At 36.7% G+C, this 23641-nt stretch overlaps 1 protein-coding gene across 4 annotated transcripts in view; it reads left to right on the forward strand.

Annotated features, from left to right (window-relative positions):
* Positions 1–5166: 5166 nt before the first annotated feature.
* LOC139963222 (uncharacterized) overlaps positions 5167–23641 on the forward strand; it is a 166240-nt gene continuing 147765 nt past the window's right edge. The window contains exons 1-20 of one of the 4 annotated variants that reach the window (XM_071963803.1): positions 5167–5630; positions 8174–8401; positions 10480–10665; positions 11611–11769; positions 12548–12730; positions 13044–13157; positions 13765–13878; positions 14261–14365; positions 15116–15229; positions 15934–16038; positions 17104–17211; positions 17519–17635; positions 18560–18673; positions 19017–19188; positions 19393–19676; positions 20293–20441; positions 21199–21361; positions 21945–22292; positions 22796–23158; positions 23502–23618. In XM_071963803.1, coding sequence (XP_071819904.1) covers positions 5546–5630; positions 8174–8401; positions 10480–10665; positions 11611–11769; positions 12548–12730; positions 13044–13157; positions 13765–13878; positions 14261–14365; positions 15116–15229; positions 15934–16038; positions 17104–17211; positions 17519–17635; positions 18560–18673; positions 19017–19188; positions 19393–19676; positions 20293–20441; positions 21199–21361; positions 21945–22292; positions 22796–23158; positions 23502–23618 — 3328 coding nt within the window. In that variant the 5' untranslated portion in view covers positions 5167–5545. The remainder of the gene's footprint in view (positions 5631–8173; positions 8402–10479; positions 10666–11610; positions 11770–12547; positions 12731–13043; positions 13158–13764; positions 13879–14260; positions 14366–15115; positions 15230–15933; positions 16039–17103; positions 17212–17518; positions 17636–18559; positions 18674–19016; positions 19189–19392; positions 19677–20292; positions 20442–21198; positions 21362–21944; positions 22293–22795; positions 23159–23501; positions 23619–23641) is intronic. The other 3 variants (XM_071963805.1, XM_071963806.1, XM_071963804.1) reach the window with 3 other exon arrangements.

Genomic DNA, 23641 nt, shown 5'->3' on the forward strand with positions numbered 1-23641 from the left:
ATTAGGATACGACCTTGTCAGTTTTTTAACATCTACTTAAAAACCCGTTTACGCAGATAAAATTTCAGTTGAGAACATTCCACAGTCAAATAAGCATATATCGTTGATTAACAGACTTTATATGTATAGAGCTGCAGCACTTTGTTGCCTGTTGTTGTCACGATCGGCGTTCCAAGTTCCAAAACAGCCTTTTCGATAAACATTTTCTAGCTACAGTTGTATCAAAGACAATTACTGGCTATGGTTGTATCAAAGACATTTCTGGCCTATCTTTGTATCTACAAGTATCAGAAGTTGAAAAGTAAGACTACTAAGACAGGGGGGGGGGGGAGGGCGTTGATGGAGTGATGTGTATACGCAAATAAGATAATACGATAAGATTTATAAAGGGTACTAAATATCAGGCTGCATCAGTCCAATCGAATTTCTGCAAAGTGCCCTTTGACGTCGGTGCCCCCCCCCCCCCCAGATTAAAAGTGCTTCCGCCGCCCTTGTGTACCTTGCTAATTTTAATACATTATGTATTATTGAATTACGTACTATTTTAACTCGTTTGTTTTGGGGGTTTAAAAGTGATATTGAATGAGGTGTCTCATTCTCAAGTTAGGAAGAGGCCAGGGAACCAGAATGAACATTCGGGAAGGGCCGTTTCCGGCCATCTGGGGGGTTTGTAAAACCAAAAATTTTCTTGTACGCTCCGCGCCAACTGATGGTGGCGCTCCGCTCAGATAGTCGTGCCTAAAACTTTGAAAATCCAAAGTGCTCCCCCCCCCCCCTTTCAAATTCCTGGCTAAGTCGCTGATACCCATGGTACCGCTTACATCCATGACGTAAATTTGATCTAACTGTAGTACAACTTTAAGTTTAGACTAGTTAAGTTCCCTTCCTGAGTATTGCATTACCCTCATTTTTTGCTTGATAGGTCCCAATAGGCAATGTATACAGTTATTGTTTAGGCCAATACATTAAATGTTGCATTTTCCATAGATAATCACAATGGATGTAATAAAACTGGGGAGAGAGAGTATTTGTTCAGTATATGTTTGTGATCTATCTTGCACACATGGGCGGACTGGGTCCTAAAACCGGCAGGGCATTTTCCACCTAGACCGGGCCATTATTCATTGATATGCAACTTACATAGTGATCGCCGTCCTGGGAGATTCTTTTGAAATAAAGGAATGCTTAGATGCAAAATGCAGGTACTATATTTCTCAATTTTGTAGGTTACAATAATCCTTTTAAAATGATCCAAAAATAACTTTCCAGAAGCAATACTTGGTTAAACTGAAGAAAGTTAACAACGTAAACAAAAATAGACAAAAACATATATTTTATTTAGTTTTTCAAGCATTTTGTGACAACATGCTTGAAAAAATGGGGAAAAACCTAAATCAAATTCATTAGCACTAACGGGTTGCCTATAGCACGTTCTTTCGTTACGAACTAACATAGTAACAGACTAACTAACGTGGTGATTTCATGAGCTGATTCCCTCAGTTAAAAATATACTTCTACACAGCCCGTCTGTATTCTATTTAGCTGTAATTTTTACCAGACATGTTGCGATTGAAAACGACGTTTACTCTCACCTACTACGTCACAACTATAGGCAATACACAGGTATCGAAATTTGTTGATATTATTTCGAAGACCTATATCACACACAGAAAAAAAAAATCAGAAATAGTTGTGAAACCAACCGCGCGTATAGATGTGACCATTACAAATATTTGAAATATGCCTCCGAATGCAACTTTTGAAGTCGAATGTTTCGCGGGTGGGGGGGGGGGGCTCCAACACCTATATACACGGGAAGCGACTTCAACCACGTGCACAGGGCGACACCTCCTATACGTTACAAAGTCCTACAGTCTTATAAAAGTAAGTCGTGTAATCTAAGGACTACGACCAAACTATTGTATTTAATAGTCCACTTGTAAAATTGGCAGCACTCAAAATGTTTGTCACTGTCTATATGGTGATTTCTGTAGTCAACAATTCTAGTAATATAAAGTATAGAAATATTTACACTTGTTTATCTTTCACTTGACCTGACTATTTTCAACTGATCAGAATGTCGCAAAGAGCATCATCTTGTAATCTAGATAGTGAATATAACTGTCATATATTACTATTAAAAAGCATACACATGACAGTGTACCAATACGTAGGGAATACCAATAGCTGCATTGCAGTAGGAATTTTAGTGCATTTTAGTGGAATTTCAACAAACAAACAAACAAGGAGCAGGGGAGGCGTGGATTGAACTGACATGGTGCTCTAACTTATGTATTCCGAGTTTATATATTTTACAAATGATTACGCGCTAGTCATAAAAAAATACCGCCATGTTGTTTTGGTCCCTCGAGATCAGATTACGGGCGCGTTTACTTGCAGTGTTTTATTTCGTGATCTGAATGAGAACTTGCTATCAACGGTTGATATCTCTCTTTCCTCAGCAAATGAGACGTTAGATATATTGAGAATTCCATCGCTTTGATATGGAGAAGGTGAAGGGGGTATTGAGAACATTCGCACCCTCGTCTCAATCTTAATATTGTTCTTAAAAAAGTAAACATTTGTACTACACATAATGTATATAGTTAAAATATCGGAGATGCTAGACTGATTTTGCATGTAAACCTTCTTATCAAAAGCACCCCTGCAGTAGACCACAACACTTAGACCCTCTCCTGTATGGACAACAGACGACCATGTGCCCAAATGCCCACTCTCGCCCTTTTACCCCCAATGACGCCAAGCTATGCATCGACACAAGCGACACGTTTGTCGCCTAAGAAGATACTTAGCATGCCTTTCGCGACCACGAATGAATCGGGGCCTTTGCGACCTCACTTACCATGCGCTTTGGGGGCTTTGGGCCACCGAAGGTTATCCCGTAGGCCTATCCGCCCATCGGATAGGGCCCATAATGTACCTAACGCATAATTGTTCCAAGATATGGATCCCATACAAATTAAAACGGAATTTAATGCATAACAACGGGTTGATAAGGACAAGTACAGTCATAAAATGCCGAAACCAACGTACATGACGTATAGCGGAAAAATTTGTTTTGTTGTCAAGCTGTTATGTTGGTATAACTTTGAAGTCAGCATATATCGTGGTTTCGACGTGTTACCAAGGTTACGCGGCCCCTCGATGCTTTGACAATTTGTTTGTGTAGGTATAATTGTAAATTCATATTCTAAATATGCCTCAGAGTTCACCATTCAAAGTCTAAAATCATCATAGTTTCTTGGCAGGACCCTCAGACCACCTTACTCGATAATCCCCACCAATGACTCAATGGCCACCCACTTATTTATAACATAGTGGATTCGCCTATGATTATCATTGCCTCTTCTATACACATCAGCACTAATAATATCCATTGGAAATGTTCTTGTGTGTAAAGGATCTTTGCGAAGGTTAATTTTTTTTTTTGTACATGAAAATACATTTTCTTTCGGATATACCCCAATATGATTAGGCCTAAGCTAAATTGAGATAATAAGATTAGAACTGAAGCCTGCCAGTTGGGTAAATGCTGTAATGTTTAGTGCCACTCTGATCCGTACGGTGCTATCAAATCACCCTTCAAAGCATCTGCATTGACAATATTAACAATTCCGAAACTTTATCTAACACAAACAGGACATTCATATTGTTCGGATAATAATGTTTTGACTTTGGACCTGCAGAACCATACTGGAAAAGTTTTCCCAACTAGTTGCAAACTTTTTTTCAAGGCGTAGGTACACACCCTTTTTGAAATATGCTATAGAGACTTGTTAGGGACTTTCCCATTAAGTTTTTCCATGGGTTTTTACGTAAGCTACCTTTAGAGGCCACCATTTGTCTATTTGCAGGGTAGGTAGTTTATAGCCTGATAAAATAGATCGGAGGTAAAATGTATATTTTAGACAAGCACAACGTACGGAGTCGAGAGTCGATCCCCATGACGGTTTAGACAGGTTATATTAATGACCGTTGAATGGTCAGAGCTTTTACTATGGTCACATATATAAGAGGTCGTATATTAATGACCGTTGATTGGTCTGAGCTTTACTGCGGGTGTACGGTATTGGTTAGCCATTGTTGATTTGTCGGGATATTTAGCAGTGTATATACGGGCTAGAACTGAGTTGAGTATTTTCGGGTCGTTACTTTAGCGCATGCAGCTGATTGGGTGGACTAAAGAGAGAACGTACATCTCTATGATATATTTTAAATGTTTTTATTTTAAATTCTTACTCATAACTTCATCATTTCATCCACAAAGAATAGATCATTGTCACGGGGTGAGAAGGGTGGGGCGGGGGATGGGGATGGTGGAAGGCATGATGCAGTTGGAGGGAGGGAGGGAGGGTTTAACAGGGAAGCTACTTCCTGCTCCCTTCCACTTGATGGTGGGCGACAAATGCAATTTGAAAATGAGCAGAGAAAGTCCAAACAAAGTAGCCTAAACCTTAAATAGTCAAACAAACAAGTCACCATGGTAATACACAGAACTATTGAGGCTTCAAGTAATTGTTATTGGTATTGATGAGGGAATTGGAGGAAAATGAGTAGGGGATGGGGTACACGAGATGGAGGGGATGGGGTACAAGAGAGGGAGGGTTGTGGTAAAAAGACCTTTTATCTGAACTTCAGTATAGGTTGTTGCCAAGTACTATACGGAAGGAGCATCTTATGGAAAAGGGCACATTCGTCATGTACAATAATGATACTCTGACTATATTCTGATGATAACAGAGCTAACCACTCCCCCCCCCCCCTTCGACCTTTCGCCGGGAACAGCAATGTCACCGGAAGCCCTCTTTGCAAGCTTCATATATTAAAAATATATCATTAATACGAGAAAACATCATTGAAGTTTATCCCATAGTTTCCCGAGCCTCCTAATTGACAGCGAAGCTGTATCCCCTAACCACCCCATTGTCAGCCCTCACCCTCTCCCACACACTCCATATATGATATTCCAACTTAGCTTTCTGTATATGCATGTATGACTAACGTTATATACAGTACTCTCAACTTCATATGTTAGACTGTTTGATCAATCCATAAAAACTTCACTGTTTGAGAAGTTCTGATCATGCAGAGTTACAAACTAACTCGATTAGGGTGTAAAGGTCTCTTTTATGAGCAATTTATTCAATATAGAATTATGTAAACTTAACTGAAGAGGAAGACGATTTTATACTGCGTTATTTCGATAGGACCTGATGATCGTCAAGAGGGGTGTGACATAACTTCTACAAAAATCACAAAGACATGAGGAGTATAAAGGTGAACTAATGACGACAGCATTGGAAACTTTTTGTTATCTTATACTGCAAATTAAGACATGACATCACTTCTAAGAGAGCGAGGTTTGGTAATCTAGCTGTCTTTCATAAAACCTGAACTCACGTTCTTGAAACATCAATCGATCTGTACCACCTTCAAATTTATCGAATTAAAACCTTAACGTATATTTCAAGAGAGTGAGAGAGAGACGTGGAGGTGGAGAGCTATACATAGGTTTAAAGGAACCATGTGGGCGATGTTTTCACATTTAAATCACTCTGTGGTTGTCATAGTAGTCTGCCTAATAGGCAGCGCGTTATCAGATGGTCACGGTAGGTGTTCAATTTATTACCTCTTTCTTCTGTATCACTTAATTTCACATTATGCTTTTTTTTTTCTATCACAGAAGTCTTATTTCATAAAACTTAACACATTTAACCTAGTATGGTATGGAATCGATAAGAATTGTGTTCTCAAACACCAAACGCAGTTTATTTCGAAAGAATGTTATAGGATTACTTAAGGCAAAAATATTAATTTTGATATGTTGTATACCGTTACAACACCATTGCTATTAGTTTTCTATTCGAATTTTGATTTTGAGAACAGGTTTTAATGCTTTAGGCTTTTACGGTTCATCTAAAGTGACCGGATAGCGTTAATCGGGTCAGTTCTTAAGATACAACACAAAATTCTATAGGAAAATTAATACTTTTATGAAATCAAATGGCAGGTTTTCAATGTAGTACAAACGTTTTAAGGTCACAAAAGGTGTTGCATGTTATCCAAGGGTGCTCTATTGTTAATATGAAGTTACAGAAACATAATTTTGACGAGTTATTATAATTTATAAAACCAGTGGATGAACTGAAGAGACGAATATCCATCATGCCAAATCATTTGTGAACAAACATGTTTTGTTCACGAAGGGCCCTGCAACTACTGTTATGGCACGGCAACTATAGTGTTAGGGGACTGTAACTAGTGTTAGGGGACTGTCACTAGTGTAAGGGCACCGCAACTATAGTGTTAGGGCACAGCAACTATAGTGTTAGGGGACTGTCACTAGTGTAAGGGCACCGCAACTAGTGTTAGGGCACTGTAACTAGTGTTAGGGCACTGTAACTAGTGTTAGGGCACTGCAACTGGTGTTAGAGCACGACAACTAAAGTGCTCAGGCACGGCAACTAGTGTTAGGGCAAGTAAGAAATGGCCATGGTTTTTACTGAAATGACAAGACCACTGAGGCAATTTTTTAGCTTTACAAATGGCATCAAACAAGGGTTTTATTTTTCCAAATGAAAGGGTATATAGGCATTTTTCCAAAGAATGAGGACAAAACCACTTATGTGGCAACTTAATGTAAGGGACACCACAGAAGATTTTTAAGGGCACCAACGGCAATTCGAATCCTGGTAAATCTGAAGGTATCATTCGCCCACAGTGTTATTTTTGTGTTAGAGTTAGTGTTAACAGTGTATTATGTGTGCCACTGTGTGACATTACAGTAAAATTTTGATTTATTAAAACAAATTGAAGGAGGCAATAAATCATCTTATCTTTGTATTGTTACGTTTTACAATCATGTGTAATTCATCACTTCTTAGAAAATGTCTCACTCGTGGCATCATGATCAATCGTTCACGGGTTTACTGTGCAAACATTGACACTGATGATAAAAGTCATTTATGTGAGAACAAATCAATACGTTAAACAATATTTAAGTTGTATGATTGATGTATTTAAGTTAATGAGAAACACGACGTAAATATCAAATATCAGTGGTATATAACGGCCCTTATGATTGGTACCTTAAGTAAAAAGCATACTACTACTGGAGACACCAGTACTTCCAAAGTGGGTGATGAGGGGGTGGGGGGGGAGCCTAGAAGGGTATGCCAATCATGCAACTTAGTTTTCTCTCTTTTCCTTTTTTTTTTGGGGGGGGGGGGGTAAAAATGACATTCTTTTAAAGGGAACATTGCGGGGGCTGAGGTTATTGCTTTACAGGATCCGACCTGCATGTCAAGGGGGAGTGCGGGGGGAGGGGGGGAGCAAGTGAAATGATTATGGTTGGGGAATCCCCTATCCACCGTCACTGCTTAACGGTGTCGGCAAAATGTTAAAATATTAACTTAATAATATCAGTAATGTTCTGAAAAATGTTAAAATGGTTGAAAAATCGCGTTCTCAAAATAGGTTTTCCTTTTAAAAATAACAACAGCTCTGACATTTTATATACATATAGTTGGTTCGTTTGCGTCTTTCTTGGCACAGAGTGCTCTATGTCCGGTGGGCAGAGCGAAATACTTGTTCAGATTAGATGAGACTAGTGGAACACTAGTAGTTGTTACTCAGAATTTCACCCGTTGAGCGATAATCAAACAACTCTTAAAATTGTTGAAAAATCGCGTTCTCATAATAGGTGTTTCTTTTTAATAATATAAACAGCTCTGACATATTGCAATTGAATAAGTGACAGGCGCATTGCTTAATTTTAAATGATTAACTAATAAATGTAACGTTTGATCATATAAAGGATATATATATATATATATATATATATATATATATATATATATATATTTATATATATATATATATATATATATAATTATATATATATATATATATATATATATATATATATATATATATATATATATTTATATATATATATATATATATATAAATATATATATATATATATATATATATATATATATATATATATATATATATATATATATATATATATATATATTTATATATATATATATATATATTTATATACATGTATATTTGTTAGTTTAGCATTGAGCTCATATCTAGCCATTCGCGTTTCCTTTGAATTACACTCTACGTCCATCTACAGAGTGCGACTCATCGGTACAATGTCATCTGAACGAAACCCAATTGGATCCACATGTAAGATGTAGTGTTTCCAATTGGGGTGCATCCGATCCACCATGCTTCGGCCATTGGTCATTTCTTTCCGACTGTACCTGTGAAGGGAATTACAGGATTTCATCAACAAGAAACATTTATTGGTGTTACGAGAGTGGTGACTGGAATCCTGATCCCCGTGAATTACGATGTGCTGGTATGTTCAACTATATTTTCGATAACAGATGTTTGCAAATGTATTATAATATTCTTTTGATATCAGCATCACCATAACTATATTACTCATATGTCACATACAAACATAGACCTCTAGCTGAGCACCTCATAACTACATGGGCATTCATATTTCGAAGGTCTGCAAACTATCGATAGCGACCGAAAAGTGGTCGCGAGAATTTTTCACCAGTTTCCGGATCTTTTCGGACGAAGATCGATATTGATTTACAACTTCAATCACATAGTCCAAGCGACCTTTCATGCGTTATGGACATCCATTCATATGGGTGGACGTAGTGGCGTAGCCAAGATAGTTGGGGTTAGGTACTGTGTCCTAGGCTCCACAAATATCTGTCAGGCCCTATAGGCCGTATATATACGCAGCCGACGGTAAAGAATCACACTATAAGTCGCAAGAACGCTTATATATCAAGCTGGGGGCTTGCATACATATTACCATCATCATCGTCATCATCATCGTCATCATCGTCATCGTCATCGTCATCGTCGTCGTCGTCGTCTTCGTCGTCGTCGTCGTCGTCGTCGTCGTCGTCGTCGTCGTCGTCGTCGTCATCATCATCATCATCATCATCATTATTAATGTTATTTTTGTTATTATTGTTATTATTATTGATTGGATGGCCTATTCTAACTTTTCTTCATCAAGTTGTTGCCGTTATGGTGAGAGGTAGGCCCACAGGAAGCAAACATTAGCCCAAGGTAACTACAAATAGGCCTACAGTAAGTGACATGGCTAGTGAAGAGCCTACCACGCTAAGTCAATGTAGCATAAACTATGGTTCTAGCTTTGAATTCGCTACTGCACCTAACTGGAAGGAGGCATTTGAAAGATTTAAGTTGTAATTACGTAACGATTTTGACAAAAGCATTGGAATGTTGGAGAGTAACCTGGACAGGGCTATCGAAGCTTTATCTAAACGAGTGGAGGAGTTAGAGAAAAGATACGAGTATTACGCCGATCGCTTTTCTTGCATTTCTAAAGCCTTCGAGAAGGCCAATGCTAACATTAAAGAAAATGTCCAGTGCATAAATAAACTTGAGCGGCATTCTAGACGGAACAATTTCAAAGTCGTTGGGAATCGATCGAATTGATACCGAGAATCGTTCAACTATTATACAAGAAAAGGTCCTTTCCCAGTTTCCGAATGGGCAAGAGATACGCATTGAGAGATGTCATCGCGATGGACGGGGTATCGGAGATAAACCGCCGCACATTTTAGCGAGATGTCTGTCCTTTCAGGATAAGATTACTATTATGAAGTCGCGGAGAATTCACCTGAAGGTTCAAGATGTTTTTCTTGTCGACGACGTTACGAAGCTGTATTAAATGGAGAAGAAAGGCCGATCGGCTAAAGGAATGGAACTGTACTCAAACGGACTGTTAAATTACGATTCGTGGTGGGGAGGTGGCGAGATGCTCGTGGGAAACCGTACCCTTTTGAATGAAAACAACGTCATTGAATTAACCAGTGAACTTTACAGATGTTTTGAAACTCATTCAAATTACTTTCTGGACCATTCCTTTTTGTAATTGCCTGACGAGTTACAATGAGTTTCTTAATTAATTGTTCCATTTACTCTATATGGAATGTTCGATTTGTTAAGTCAAGGTCAGTCCTCATTCCTGTTTTATGGAGCGAAAACAAAGCACTCTTCTTGGGGTATCTTGTTGTAGAAGTAGTAGTAGTAGTAGTAATAGTAGTAGTAGTAGTAGTAGAATAGTAGTAGTAGTAGTAGTAGTAGTAGTAGTAGTAGTAGTAGTAGGAGGAGGAGGAGTAGTAGGAGTAGTAGAAGTAGTAGTAGCAGTAGTAGTAGTAGTAGTAGTAGCAGTAGTAGTAGTAGTAGTAGTAGTAGTAGTAGTAGTAGTAGTAGTAGTAGTAGTAGTAGTAGTAGTAGTAGTAGTAGTAGTAGTAGTAGTAGTAGTAGTAGTAGTAGTAGTAGTAGTAATAATTAAGTCAGTATTTTAGATGAAAATGTCCATGGATTTGTAAGCTTAAGAAACATCAAAATTAATTCATTATTTTTTTCACCAAATAGCGCCATGTGTGACAGACGCTGGACCGAACGCCATTGCCACGAATCCTGATGGAGTCGAAACAAATATAATACTGGACGGTGACTTCGTGTCTTACTCGTGTCCAGAAGCCTTTACCAGTAGTGGTACTCTGCTTGTGACGTGTCAGGATGGCACTTGGGATGAACATTATCAATTCCAGTGTTTCGGTAAGTAATTCAGTATTACAAGAAGAACTTTGTTAACATTATTACTGTTTTATAGATCCAGAAAAATTGCATTGTCTTCTTTCGCACTAAAAATAATGTCAGAGAAATCTAGGAGTGTGCATATATAGTGTTTAACCATTGACCAGACATTCATTTTACATTTACTTGTGAAATGAGGGCATCAATAATAAACTATGACAATGACAATATTGGAGAGTGTTCACTGTGCGAAAACCAACTGACCTGAATTTAAGGTCGTTTTCGGGGAATTAAATAATATCATATGAATTTGATTTATTTGTGTGAAAGAGAATTTTGAGGATAAATTCCACAATAAAGTATGTGAATATTGTAATTCGCTAAATAATTATTCATAATGCATGATGTTTTGTAAACTGAGACTATTATTGGTGATGGCTGATGATTCTGGTGTCCAACCAGAGAAAAATGAGAATGTGGTATATTTGACACTGGGCCTCGTTTTTAATATCATAACGAAAACAATTATTTAAAATTGAAAAGTTCTTGCAGATAAGGGAAAAGGTTGAAAAGCCTTGGCAGCTTTCACGCCCTCTAGTTCATCACGTTTGTTCCAATGTTATATATGTCTCCGGTCCCTTTACTCACGCCACTGCCTCTACAGGTCAATGGGTCAGCTGCAAACAGTGCCCTCCTCCTACAGAGTTTTCTTTCATGACCATTTGGCTTGGCTTCTCTCCTTGTGCGTGTTTGCCAGTCTTAAAATAAACACTTAAATAACTTCAACATGTGTATACATTCATATTACTTGGATTTTATTTACACATTCCAAACACATACATGATTGAAAATAATGGAATGCGAGTATATTCTGTGAGCCGGGCATTAAAGTGAAATATGTCATTACCGAATTATATATTTGTTGCATATCCCCTAAGTCTATATATTTTACTTCTCTTGCTTTAGTATCGTGTGAACTTCCATCCAACTATATCTTCAGTGAGTCTTTCCTTACTCAACGTATTCCACATGGAGTGACAGTAGCAATTTCCTGCGGTTTGAGTCCGTCTGATGTTTATGTTGTCACTTGCAACAATGGGGAATTAGATGATGTACCGGTCTGCGGTGAGCAAAATCAACAACATACATTTTCATGATGTATCCATCAAATTCATGCAAATTAATGAAGTAGACAATCCATCGAATTGCAGATATCTTGCAATACTGAATAAAATTACCTTTGACCGAAGATGAACTTACGCGGGAGGAGGGAGGGTGGGGTTATTAACAAACTATTATCCAGACAAATGGCAACCAAGTTTGATATCCAAAATACTTCAAGACTTGGTTTACATCATGACTTTAGCCTAGCAAAGAGCAGATCTTTTGTTTAACTTCTGACCTTCGTATCACCATGATGCCATCCAACACTCACAGATGTACATCAGCCTATCCTCCATGTACAAACAAACCCAGTTGTCATTCATCAGACTTACGGTTTCGCACAAATTTGGTCATGTTTGACCCTTTCACATCCATTGACATTTGACATCTGATGTTTTACGTTAACTAATACGATATCATTTTTGAGTATTTCTTTTTCACAACTGACATCTCACCTTTGACCCTATGACGTCAGGTGGCCACAACATCCCGATGTCATACATCTTCAAAGTTTCCCTTTCACGGTTTTGGAGGAACTCATGAGACTATTTTGCTCAAACTTATGCGCACTCACACATTTCTTACTCAGAAGACCATATTGCTCTTATGTGACCATAAGTCTATGCCCATCCCCACCCCCTCCATCCCACCTCCTCCACCCCACATGTACATTCCTTTCCCTGTGGATTACTTCATGCTCTGGTCCTCGTCATGTATTTCTATTTTTTCTCCTGCGCAGTTGAGCAGTGCATGATGCCAATGCCAGATGACCCTCATGTTGGTTTTTCACCGCAGCAAGATAGCTACGATCGCGAAGCTTCACTGTTTTATTACTGTCCAAGTGGATACAATCTAGTAGGCCCTTCGACTGCCTATTGCTTCTTTGGTGAATGGATACCCCCTGATATGCCATATTGTGAAGGTATCTATTATTACTGAAGAGCTCATGGAAGCAATTTCTGATTCCATTGATAATATTCCTAAATAAGTCCTGTAAATAAAGAGCTCTCTTGATTTCTAATGAAAAACATACACAATCGCAACAAAGTTTATCTTTCGTTGTTATCGTTGTAAAGCGTATTTACTAAGGCAGCATTTTGAAATGTTTCAAATTGAAAATGCTTTTTTAAGAAATGTCACTTTTCGTGTTATTTATGTTATCAATTATTGTTACATTAACTTTGTCGATTACGTTATCTATAACATGATACTTTTTGAATACTTTCTTCAATTAGAAATAACTTGCCTTTCATCCCAATATGAGTGTTACAACGGAACGTGCATCCCAGACAGTTGGATATGTGACGGATATTACGATTGCGCATTTGGTGAAGATGAATATAACTGTAGTAAGTAAAAGAGTTGACATCTTAAGGAATGTAATCGATAAAACTGTCAAAATTGTGGAGGTTAGAAAGTCAAGGTTTATATTCTTGTTATGAAAATGTAGGGTACATACTCTAAGTTACAATCTACTTAAAATTCGTTTTTATCATTCCATCATCTTATTGTAGCAGTGATTGATCAGTTTACGTCGCTTAGATGACAGTGATGCAAGGAACATCCTAAACACAAAAACACTGTAGCATAATATTAAATGAAACACTAGGCAGTACCTGTGTGTAAGAACCATTTCTCAGGCTCGTAGTCAAGAATTCTCAGTTGGAGAAAGTACGAAACATTACTCGTACATGTCATGTAACTTGTGATATTCCGTACACACGATGATGGCATCGTGACGGAGTGGAGAATTATTACGTATATTATTACGTATGAATTCAAATAATAACGATGAAACTGTAGTATTTATTACTACTTTTTTCTTGACACCGCTCTTCTTATATCTATTTCAACCTTTTAGCAAATGGGCTGCACGCATATAGGCACACATAATATGTAATGAAAGACACTTTCTGCATTAAAGGATATGGTTCATATTTCCCTCTTCCTGTCCAGATCATACATGTGGAGCTTCCGAGTTTCAGTGCCTAAACGGAACCTGTATTCCAGGAGGCTGGCTGTGTGATGGAATTATCGACTGTGGGTTTGCCGAAGATGAATACGAATGCAGTAAGTAGCCTACATTTTTACAAATGTAATGTAACGTTTTTCTTTTTAAAAAGCCTTTTAAGATTATGACTTCAGGGATGAAAGATCAAAATTGTGTTTTCAACTTGTTTATTCTTCAACGAGCATAGGATAGGAATTAATCCTACACTTAATCAGGGAATATTCCCTGTCCGTGATTCATGACATCTGGTTTTCTGTGTAGACATTAATGATGTCATTTGTTGGACATTAAAACAGAAATACAGCCTTGTTATTGGAACAAGCCTTCAAGTTTATCTTAATATAGTTCTATACTGTACCATGGAGACGATCCTATTCACAAACTTTCTGGTCTGGGAATATCACTTCACCTTGTGTTCCAACCTTGTTGTAAAATCTACAGATTCTACGTGTGGCTTTCAGTGTTTAAACGGTGATTGCATTCCATATTCCTGGATTTGTGATGGAATTCACGATTGCCACTTGTCGGAAGATGAGCAGAATTGCAGTAAGTACTACACACATTATCAAGAGAATGAAATATGTTCCCTATGTGGCATCACTTTCCTGTTCTTCTAAACAAAGACACATTCTCAAAAGGATGACATATGTACATACCGACGCAACCTCTATGTGGCATCACTTTCCTCTTTTTCTAAACAAAGACACATTATGAAATATGTATAAACTACGCAACCCCTACGTGGCATCACTTTCCTGTTCTTCTCAACAAAGACACATTATCAGAAGAATGACATATGTACATACCGATGCAACCTCTATGCGGCATCACTTTCCTCTCTTTCTAAACAAAGACACATTATGAATATGTATAAACTACTCAACCCCTACGTGGCATCACTTTCCTGTTCTTCTAAACAAAGACACATTATCAGAAGAATGACATATGTACATACCGATGCAACCTCTATGCGGCATTAATTTAAACAAACATTTTAATACCACTCACAAAGTATTATTACTCACTTAAATACAAATATGGTTTCAAGAAGGGGCAGCGGAAGGAGGGATGGGATGGGGTGGCACCTGACGACGTGTCTGTCGGTTGTACGTATGAATTCAAATAATAACGATAAGACTGTAGTATTTATTACTACTTTTTTCTTGAAAACGCTCTTCTTATATTTATTTCAACCTTTTAGCAAATGGGCTGTACGCATATAGGCACACATAATATGTGATGAAAGACACTTTCTGCATTAAAGGATATGGTTCATATTTCTTTATTCCTGTCCAGATAATACATGTGGAGCATCCGAGTTTCAGTGTCTAAACGGAACCTGTATTCCAGGATACTGGCTGTGTGATGGAATTGTCGACTGTGGGTTTGCCGAAGATGAATACGATTGCAGTAAGTAGCCTACAGTGGTGGTTGATAAGAACCAATTAGATGTATGTTGGATATACAAAAGGCAAATAATAACAATACAAATTATAGAAATGTCAACTATTCGTTGTTAATATTACGCCATTGCAACTTACTAAGGAGTCAAGGATACCAAAATATTGATCTTTCAGTCTTCAACAACCATTTCAGTCTGAAAGCTGAACTAATTTTATCAAGTTGTAAGTTGGTAACCTTCTGAACAGATAAAGAAACATACCGTATCTCATTGGGTAACCCTCTTATATAATCTGGTCTTAATATAAGCAAGTGATAATCGCGTTTTCCAAAATTGAATGTTGTGTTTTACAAATGTAATGTAATGTTTTTCTTTTTATAAAGCCTTTTAAGATTATGACTTCAGGGATGAAAGATCAAAATTATGTATTCAACTTGTTTATTCTTCAACCAGCATAGGATAGCAATTAATCCTACACTTAATCAGGGAATATTCCCTGTCCGTGATTCATGACATCTGGTTTTCTGTGTAGACATTAATGATGTCATTTGTTGGACATTAAAACAGAAATACAGCCTTGTTATTAGAATAAGCCTTCAAGTTTATCTTAATATAGTTCTATACTGTACCATGGAGACGATCCTATTCACAAACTTTCTGGTCTGGGAATATCACTTCACCTTGTGTTTCAACCTTGTTGTAAAATCTACAGATTCTACGTGTGGCTTTCAGTGTTTAAACGGTGATTGCATTCCATATTCCTGGATTTGTGATGGAATTCACGATTGCCACTTGTCGGAAGATGAGCAGAATTGCAGTAAGTACTACACACATTATCAAGAGAATGAAATATGTACATACCGACGCAACCTCTATTTGGCATCACTTTCCTCTTTTTCTAAACAAAGACACATTATGAAATATGTATAAACTACGCAACTCCTACGTGGCATCACTTTCCTGTTCTTCTCAACAAAGACACATCATCGGAAGAATGACATATGTACATACCGACGCAACCTCTATGTGGCATTAATTTAAACAAACATTTTAATACCACCCACAAAGTATTATTACTCACTTAAATACAAATATGCCATAAATTCAAATAATGGTCACCTAAGCTACAACTTAAACATTTTAATACCACCCACAAACTATTATTGCTCACTTGAATGCAAATATTCTAAATAGTTAAATCATGGTATATTTGTTTTTTTGTTCTTGATTTGTGTGTTTATATATACATATATATATATATATATATATATATATATATATATATCAATGCCGAAAATTTTTTAGATGACTATGTGCAACAACAATTAGAACAAACTTTGTTTAAATGGTTTTATTACATCATCATACAATTTCAAATGTTTGATGTATTCCCAAAGTATTCTCATATAGACATTTCCTTTATTATATTGGTACACTTGTGGCATGTTCTTTTCGAGATAGTTATAATAATCGGTTGACACATTTAACTTTTATTTAACTTTTATTTAGTTTCACAGGTGCCATAGATGAAATCTTTGTCACGAAGTCTGACAACCTTAACTCCCCCAATTATCCATCCTCCTATCCAAATAACCATCGAATAGAGATAATTTTCTCAACTTCTGAAAACTTAACACTTCCTGATGAGTTTAAATTTTATCAAAGTTGAGCGTGAATATGAATTTGTCTATGTTGGAGATGGTGATGAGCCTTTGGCGACATTTATTATGTAATCTTAGAAACTGATAGAACGAGAAAAGTTTATTAATGAGCTCATTTATAGCGAAATGTGTTTGCGGTTGTCGTATTTGTTAAAAGTATGATTTGTAGAGAATCCTTGACCTTTCCTATAGCGTTACTGACTGATGTCTTCCTTTTTCAGCTTGTGAAAATGGATACTTCCAGTGCAATGATGGATACTGTATTCCAGAGCATGACGTATGTGATGGTTATGGTGATTGCTACTTCGGGGAAGATGAAAATAATTGTGGTAATTTCTCTATATCTGTGGCTAAATGGTTCATAAATCTAAATTAATATCTTATCTTAATCGAGCATCAGGCCTATGACTTTAAGAAAAGATAACATCAAACGAATTAAAGTAAAATAATAAGAAACACAAAAATAACAACTGTAACAGAATAACGTAATCTACGAAACTATTGTTGTAGTATGTTATCCAACCTGTTTATAGAAACATTGTTATTCTCCATAGTCAAATTATATTTTCCTCTTACCTGATGGAACTGGGTATAAAATTCATCAAAGATGATTTTTAGTATTGTTCTATTTTTCAGAAACGTGTGATTCCTCCAGTCACTTTACTTGCTCTGATGGACAATGCATTCCTCATACCTTTCTTTGTGATACATATTATGACTGTTCTGGTGGAGAAGATGAAACAAATTGTAGCTGTGAGTATTACTCGTTCCTCTGTCCCTGTTATTATTGTAGCTGTGAGTATATCTCGTTCCTCTGTTCCTGTTATTATTGTAGCTGTGAGTATTTCTCGTTCCTCTGTTCCTGTTATTATTTTAGCTGTGAGTATAACTCGATTACTCGATTTCTCGTTCCTCTGTTCCTGTTATTATTGTAGCTGTGAGTATTTCTCGTTCCTCTGTTCCTGTTATTATTTTAGCTGTGAGTATAACTCGATTACTCGATTTCTCGTTCCTCTGTTCCTGTTATTATTGTGGCTGTGAATTAAACTCGTTCATCTGTTCCTTTAATTGTATGATAGAATGGAGGTTGGTCATTAACATCATACAAAACTAGTTTGAAACACTTTCTTACAGTATTTATTGAATGAATTGTTTCCACACTTAAATATAACTACTACGTAATACTCGTTCCTCTGTTCCTGTTATTACTGTAGCTGTGAGTATTACTCATTCCTCTGTTCTTGTTATTACTGTAGCTGTGAGTATTACTCGTTCCTCTGTTCCTGTTATTATTGTAGCTGTGAGTAATAATCGATCCGATGTTCCTGTTATTATTGTAGCTGTGAATTAAACTCGTTCCTCTGTTCCTTTAATTGTATGATAGAATGAAGGTTGGTCATTAACATCTTACAAAACTAGTTTGAAACACTTTCTTACAGTATTTATTGAATGAATTGTTTCCACAATTAAATATTTCATTTTGAAATGCTTATGGTCTACATGACTAATGTTTCTGGTAAAAATATTTTCTTATTTGAACATAATAACATATATACAAAAAAAAGTACGTTTGCGCGTCTAGTTCCAGCTAAATATTGGTCCTAACAACTTCAGGTTTCACCGAATTTATTATGCATGAGAATTTTAGTTACAACAATAAATGTTCATTTCTTATAGCAACGTGCAAGCAATGGGACTTCCAGTGTTATGATGGACAATGTATTCCGGACATTTATCATTGTGATGGAGAACAAGACTGTCATTTCGGTGAAGATGAACTGAATTGCACTGGTTAGTGTCACTTTCATTGTGCTTATTTAAGTCATAACTAATATAAACTCATATATATATATATATATATATATATATATATATATATATATATATATATATATATATATATATATCATTTTTATGTATATATATATATATCATTTATATGTATATATATATATATATCATTTTTATGTATATATATATATATATATTATTTATATGTATATATATATATATATATATATATATCATGTTTTATTGTTAAATAACCATATCAATATTACGGAAACTAAAATTGTATTTGTTCTTACGTTTAACCCATATCACGACTCAATTCTCTAATGCTCATGTCCATCAGGTGTGGATTTTTGCGGTACCAACCCTCTCTTTCCAACAACTCGTATTGTTGGTGGAACGGTGGCATCATTGGGCAGTTGGCCGTGGCAAGCCTTGCTTGAATACAGATCCGTTCTATGTGGTGCTGTGCTCATCTCTAATGAGTGGGTCGCGACTGCGGCACACTGTGTTGGGTAGGTTTTGGGTAACAATGATTACATTTGTAAAATTCAGACATGCAATTCAATAAGTAAATATTCATTTTGCTAAGTACTCATTAAACAAGAAATTATTTACAGCTTGTCAAGAGAGATAAAATGAACAGCATAGGAGAATGACATATTTATTGTTCTTTTCTATAGAGAATTTTGATAGCCTTTTTTAATTACATTAAACAGAGATCCTGGATTCCGGTCAAACCTTGAAGCGGTAGTATTAGGTGAGGTTCACCTCACTAGCGAAGCCAGGACACGAGTGAGACGACCGGTAGAACGCATCATGGTGCATCCTGGGTACAATCCAATCATCCTTGATAACGATGTTGCACTCCTAAAGCTTGCTGAACCAGTCAAGTTTGATTACTATGTAAGACCGGTTTGTCTCCCGGACGGGAATGATTTTGATGAAGTGGGACGCTATACTAATTGCTACGCAACAGGATGGGGTCGAACAAGTCAGTTTGGTTAGTTTTCAGCAATCAGTATACGTACGAATTATAGCTAACTCACTGCTATTAGGTGTTACACGGGACACTCAGTCAATTGGATTTTGATGAAGTTGCTGATAGCTAGCACCAGGCAAGACTTACAATGACTAGAAAGAACCATTGTGACTACTTTTTAATATTTAGTATAGGAATGGGTCGTGTTCATTATCATTTATAGGTTTCCATTTTCTAAGTTTTATACCAGCAAGCGTAAGTGTGATGTGGTCAAATGGTTGAGACAATATACTTTCGGCTTAAGAATTGCAAGTTCGAGTCCTGGTCAGATCATACGCTGTTTCCTAAGGTAATGCACTCAGACGCATTTGCCTCTCTCCAAATGGAGGTTACTTGTACATATGATGGTGCGTGCAATGTATTGGGATGCATCCTATGCAAACCGTGGATTTGGCGCACTGTACTATACGGGAATGACTGTTTGGATTGAACTCTATTCGGTGTGTATGTGTGACAAGTTTCTAATGAATGTTATGTTGTGTAAGCATGTATTATGTCTAGATAGGAACCTATAGGTTCAACTTGAGTGTAAGTCCTTCTGCTTTTTGCTTTTAAATGAATATTTCTATTTGAGCAGGTAATGTGTCTACGGACCTTCGCCAAGCTAATTTACCACTAGTGAACAGGTCAATCTGCTATGAACAGCTGATAAACAATGGTTATAACACTATAACGGAGAACATGATTTGTGCTGGGTACGATGAAGGAATGGTATCCACTTGCCAGGTAAATATCTCACTAAGACAACAGTAATGCCCACCTTAGGATCCTAGGAAGATCTCATTCAGATTCTGTTACAGTTAGCCTCTGAAAAACACCCTGCTAGGATTGAATCGTCAGGCATTCTGAATTTTGCATATTAACCCACACGGGCTTTTAGCAGTAGATAAGCCGTTTGTTTACAGTTTTTTCCCTCTAGAAAATTTTCCTTCTGTATATTATTACAATTTATGTATTCATAAAATTATTATCCTGGGAGTTCTGGTGTGAGAGGTGTTAACTGGTTTGTGACTCTGGAGGGAGTGAGCAACTGAGCACACCTGGGTTGGAGGGGGGGGGGGGTTCTGGGACAAGGTTGCCTGGAATGTTGATGTAGCATCCTAATGTCAATTATCCTAACAATAAATTAGTTAAAAAGTTATGTTAAATAGAAAAAGAACATTTATTTGTTGCTATAATTTAGTGTTCACATCCATTTCTTCAATGTCAGATGTCAATTTTTGCATATTTTATTCCTTCTCTGAAACAGTAAGGTGGCAATGTTTATCATATTTCTTAGCGAGGCACTCGCAAAAAACAGGCAGGCGGCCGCCTCACAAATGAATACCAGCGAAACCCTGTCATACATTTGCAGGTTACGAAAGCAAATGAAACCGGCTTATTGAAAAAACTCAAGCATTGCATTATATTTTACTGTCAATTGACAATGTAAAAAATCTAGATTAAACGTATAATGAAGTTTCATATCAAATGTTCTGAGCAGGGCGATAGCGGTGGTCCACTTGTTTGTCAAGAGTCAGATGGACGTTGGACACTTGTTGGGATAACAAGCTGGGGTTATGGATGCGCCCAGCCAGAATCTCCTACCGTATACGCACGCGTGTCTCGATACTTGGAGACAATTGCTTCTGTGATGGAGGGTGCAGGTACGTATTTCCGATCTTCGCTGTTTTAAGTGAGTCCGGATTTGCTGTCACCGTCATGTCGTGAATTAAAACAAGTAGATTGTACCGTTCTGTTGTTAGAAATTTAATTTCTTCCTGTATTGTGAACTCAGGATAGACAAAAGCCGATAAGCTAACAAAGTTAAAACCTGCAAACATTATGTCTGTAACATAGGTTAAATGAGATCGAAATGCTTTGTGTTTTCTGTTATACTTCCAAAAAGGAAGTGGAAAACACAATAACTGGGTGGTTAAATGGACCAGCTATTAAATGTAGCAGTAAATTCTTTTACCGGCACAATGTTATTTCCATGTAAGAGATACGCGTAAAAATAATGATCATTTGTGGCCTATATATATATATATATATATATATATATATATATATATATATATATATATATATACATATAAATATATACATATACATATATATATATATATATATATATATATATATATATATATATATATATATATATATATAACCATGTTTAGAAAACCGTAATCTCTAATGTTGCCCATCCAGTAAATTATGCTTGGTACCATTACTTCTTTTCAACAGATCCACTTGTGTCTTGTGAATCAATCAACACCGGTTGTGCGCAAAATGTTCCTTATTCTGAAACATTCGCAACATCTCAAGCTGTTGTAGAATCCTTTATAGACAGTGTATTTGATGACTATTATGATTATGGCTATTATAGCCATGATGTATCATCCTATTCCACTGGGACATATTGCGACGAGGATGAGGTCAATTCAATTATGTGTGGATATTTCTTCAAAGGCTGTCATGAAGGTATTGTGCCATGCAGAGAGTACTGCGAAAATGTTGTCACCGAATGCTATACCGATTACCTCTGCACTTTTCTACCGTACGGGCGTCCTGGTGAGAAATGGTGCATAGAATGTAAGTTTTGAAAGCAGAAATGGTTTATCTGAATTAAGCATTAACTCGAATTAATCTAGGGTAAATCTATATAGCGTACATATTTATGACATAACTTACGTCTAGCAATCTTTTGGAATTCATGTTCTACTGTTTTCAACTAATTACCTGCAATAGCGTACAACGCTATTAAAAGCAAGCCTTGCTTATGACGTTATAACTGTCAATGTATGCAAAATAATCCCTATCGTTATTGAATATTGTGCATTTGCGGAATATTTGTCTTTTTTGAAAACATTTACAACACTCTGCTGCTTTGTTGAATCCCCGTTATTAATCTACATTTTATAAGGTCGGAAAGATGGAGCATGTATTTGTCATGAACGTTTACGTCGTGGCACAGACAAACTTCAAGTATGTCCATAATAATAGGTTTTATCAACACAACACAAATATAATTAAACTTAGTTTTATTTTTTACTACCTGATAACAAACTTTATTGTACTTATTGTACATTCCTTAGCGGATGACTTCTGTGGGGCTGATAACATCACTCTGCTTGAGGGAACACTTCACAATCTCACCAATCCATTCTATCCCTATTTCAACATCGGAAATCGAGATTGCATTTGGTTTATCTCGGGACCGCCTGGTTACAATATTGTTATTAAGTTTTATGAGTTGGCCATCAATCCATATATCCACACACTATCCGTCGGCTATGGAAATGATCCAGATTTGAGAACATCAACGATTGCCAAACTATACGATGAACCCCGATTGGTCATTATAGAGAGTGAAAATGGCTGGATCAGATTTGAAACGAGCAACGAGGATTACTACATTGGTTTCTCTGCTGTTCTATTGACGGCTGATGTATCAAACGGTAATGGGCATTTTAAATTACAACTCATGTAAAAGTACACACGAATTGACTTTAGTTAGTTATATATTTATGTCGTATCGAATTCCAAGGACAGTGTAAAGATTTTTGTTTACCGAACTGGACTTTTTTTTCTATTTCGTTAACCACTGCAGGTAGCCTTGAGCTTTGCATTAGGCCAGAAACACAACTGGTAGAATCAATACTTACAAGTTATTTCACATGTCAATCAATTGTTTTATTTATCTGCAGGTAAGATTTAGTGAAGGTAACCAGTTTTAAATGATCATGAAAATATTTCATTCTCAATCTTACGGTCATGTTATCATGATATGTTCCTCGACAGTTTCGTTCCCGTGTCATAACAACAGCTTAATCTGTGAAGGCATCTGCTTACCTGAATCCTGGATTTGTGATAACGTTCCTGACTGTCTTCTTGGCCAAGATGAATACAATTGTGATGGTGAATAACCCTCTCTGTATAAT

Source organism: Apostichopus japonicus, chromosome 21, assembly GCF_037975245.1.
Source record: "Apostichopus japonicus isolate 1M-3 chromosome 21, ASM3797524v1, whole genome shotgun sequence".
Taxonomy (NCBI): Eukaryota; Metazoa; Echinodermata; class Holothuroidea; order Aspidochirotida; family Stichopodidae; genus Apostichopus; species Apostichopus japonicus.